At 45.6% G+C, this 3,520-nt stretch overlaps 1 protein-coding gene across 1 annotated transcript; it reads left to right on the forward strand.

The window, feature by feature from the left end:
• Positions 1–1,434: 1,434 nt before the first annotated feature.
• On the forward strand, positions 1,435–2,428 carry LOC140487657 (chemerin-like receptor 1). Its single transcript, XM_072586941.1, has one exon. The coding sequence runs from the start codon at positions 1,435–1,437 to the stop codon at positions 2,419–2,421; it is 987 nt and encodes a 328-aa protein (XP_072443042.1). The 3' UTR covers positions 2,422–2,428.
• Positions 2,429–3,520: the final 1,092 nt, after the last annotated feature.

Here is a 3,520-nt window from a genome sequence, read left to right on the forward strand (position 1 = left end):
AACCACAAGGGATGAACTCAGATTTCTCCAGTTTCCTCATTCCCCCCCCCCCCCCCACCTTGTCTCAGTCCCAACCCTCGAACTCAGCACCACCTTCCTAACCTGCAATCTTCTTCCTGACCTCTCCGCCCCCACCCCCACTCCGGCCTATCACCCTCACCTTGACCTCCTTCCACCTATTGCATTTCCAACGCCCCTCCCCCAAGTCCCTCCTCCCTACCTTTTATCTTAGCCTGCTGGACACACTTTCCTCATTCCTGAAGAAGGGCTTATGCCCGAAACATCGATTCCCCTTCTCCTTGGATGCTGCCTGACCTGCTGCGCTTTTCCAGCAACACATTTTCAGCTAAGGACAGTACCTTGCCTTGATCTGAGGATTTGGTCCCTGAACCCCAACCCCTGACCTGAGGACAATGCCCTGCCTTGACCTTAGCTGTGGCCTTGACCCCTGACCCCTGACCGGTGGACAGCAACCTGTCTCAACATGAGGTCAATGACCCCGATTCCTGACCACTGACCTTAGCATAGCAGACCCAACTCCTGACCAGAACATTGTGCTCCCCACACCACTGAACTGATGCATCTTCCCAGAGGCCCAGGGCCTTGTTATTTGGCCTGATGGATCCCCCGGTCCTGAACCCTGTTTGATAACAGCTTCCTCAACCACTCCTTGTGGGAGAAAGTGAGGACTGCAGATGCTGAACATCAGGAATTGATGAAGGGCTTATGCCCGAAAAGTTGACTCTCCTCCTCCTTGGATGCTGCCTGACCTGCTGTGCTTTTCTATCACCACACTTTTCCACTTCTTGTGTGAGTAAGTTCCACATTCTCCGCACTCTCTGGGTAAAAAACATTTCTCCTGAATTCCCCATTGGGGTTTATTCATGACTACCTTGTAACTATATAATACCAGAATCAGGTCACCCATCAGTCACTTCTTTCCTAAGAGGCAAACATTCCTGACCCATTCAATCTCTCCCAATAGCTGTTACCTTCCATCAAGTATGGGACCATCTCTTGTAACCTCTAGAACCTTTATGTATAAATCAAGAACCAGAATGATGGACGGCATTCTGAAGTATGGGCTAATTTAGGTTTAACAGAACACTGAGTTCTGAAGAAGGGTTACCAGACCCGAAATGTTTAACTCTGATTTCTCTCCAAAGATGCTGCCAGACCAACTGAGTTTGTTCTAGAAATGTCTGTTTTTGTTTCTGATTTCCAGTATCCACAGTTCTTTGGGCTTTTTAACACAATATTTCTGCTTTGCAGGAGAAAACCACAGTGTTTGAATGGTAATGGGTTGATGGATTGCTACTTCTCCTTGTTGGTTCCTCCCTGTCCTTATGTTTGGTGAATTATTTGGGGTTTCATTGTGTGTGTATCGCTGATATTATTGGCTTGTTTTCCAGGCAGGCACCGCAGGTTGTAAAGATGTCGTACACTCTGATGTCTGATGAAGATTATCAGGCACTGTTGGCTTACACACCGTCCTCTTTCATTATTCCGGATGAGGATGAGGTGCCAGTGTTCCCTCTGGTAACTTCCTGCATCATCTGTCTGCTGGGAGTCTTGGGAAACCTGCTGGTGATGTGGATTGCCCGGAGAGAAATGAAGAAGACAGTTAGCATGCTGTGGCTGTTAAACCTGTCGGTGGCTGACTTCATTTTCACTGCCATGTTGCCCTTTTCCATTGCTCAACTAGCTCTCAAGACCCATTGGCCGTTTGGAAACTTCATGTGCAAGCTCGTCAGTTTCACCAATCACCTGAACATGTTTGCAAGTGTCTTTGTCCTGTCTGTGATCAGCCTGGACAGGTGTATCTCTGTCATGTTGCCTGTTTGGTCTCAGAACCATCGAACTGTGAAGTTTGCTAAAGGGGTCTCTCTGGTTGTGTGGATATTGGCAATAGGAGCCAGTGTTCCCTTCTTCCTAGTCCGTGAAACTGAAGAAGACACACTCATTGGAAAGACCTATTGCTTCTACAGTCTGGACCTCAACCACCTGACAGCTTTAATAGTGACCAGGTTCTTTCTGGCCTTCCTTATCCCTTTCTTTACCATTGCTACGTGCTACAGCGTCATCGCAGTCAAAGTCAGACGCAGGTGGAAAAAGACCTCCGGCAAATCATGCAAACTTGTCACTATGATCATACTGGCATTCTTTGTTTGTTGGATACCCTTTCATGTATTGACCATGATACATGTTATGTCGGATGAGGAATTTAGTGTCTGGCTGCCCACAGTCACCAGTCTGGCCTACGCAAACAGTTGCATCAACCCCATCCTGTACGTATTCACCGGCCGTGGGTCAGCCTGTCACTTCAAGAAAAGAATCCAGGTGGCACTGAGAGCCTTACATGAGGAGTTAAGCTACAGTGGATCCAAGTCTGAGACTAGGCCAAGCAGAGGCACTGTCTAACAGTGGTCCCGATGAAGATGATCAGTTTTGTGCGACATACTGTGCTGTCCCCTCTTTGATGCACCAGTATACATCTCACTTCTACTCAATATTCTCAACATTAATCTTCAGCTGCAAGGTTTTGCAGGTGTTGAAGAACAAAAACAAGAGAAGGTTCCTTTTGACCCCTTCATTCACTTGTCAGTGCTCAGCCTCCCTCCGATTATTGTTACTCTGCTCCGAGGAATTCTGAGCTCTGTGTGTGTGTCAGTGATTTCCAGAAGTTGAAGCTAATGGGTTGATGCACCAATCACCATGCCTGGGACCTCTCAGTGGCTGCACAGTTACACAGCCACACAGCTCCGCTCAGCTGCTTCTGCTTTGTCCCACTTGGTCTTTACTCAATTGCCTTTGTCAATGTCAGATGGTGCCCCAACTCCTGACAAACTGATTTCACACTCCTTCCTGTGGAAACACATTCCACATCCTCTCCACTGTCTGGGTGAAAAGGTTCCTCACGAATTCCCTATTTGAGATATTGATGAGGCTGAAATGCTTGAGTTATTAATTGAAAGTACAAACTAACAGATGTACTAGATTGAGGAGCTGTTAGCCCAGTTAAATGTAACATAATGACGTAGTCATATTTGAGAATATTTCAGTGGCTTCGGGGTGTTTTATGCATCGGCTTTGTGTATTTTGGTTGTTGTATAATCTGAAAGTGAACCCTACTTTTCAAGTATTCAAGACAAGATATAACTTAATAATTGAGACTTTACTATTATGGAATAGATCTGAAATGGTAATGTTCTGCTTGTGTTCTGTCTCCTGGTTAACATGTTGATGTGCTTTGAAAAGACTTGCTCATGATATTGTTATTTATCATCACTTGTGACCTGAGCATTTAAAGCGCTTGTGCTCCATCTTACCTTAGAACACTCGAAGCAAAACACTCTACCGAAAACATGCTCCTTTGCTGTAATCAAAAAAAAAGCTTAATTTTTGCCTAGATGTATATGTGCCTGGGAAATGTCACATTTGTGCCTTATAGTAGGTTGTAATAAATATCTTTTATTTTGCAATGCCATCATATCCACACCCTGTTTCTTATCTTAAAGGA

The sequence above is a fragment of the Chiloscyllium punctatum genome, chromosome 17 (assembly GCF_047496795.1).
Source record: "Chiloscyllium punctatum isolate Juve2018m chromosome 17, sChiPun1.3, whole genome shotgun sequence".
NCBI lineage: Eukaryota > Metazoa > Chordata > Chondrichthyes > Orectolobiformes > Hemiscylliidae > Chiloscyllium > Chiloscyllium punctatum.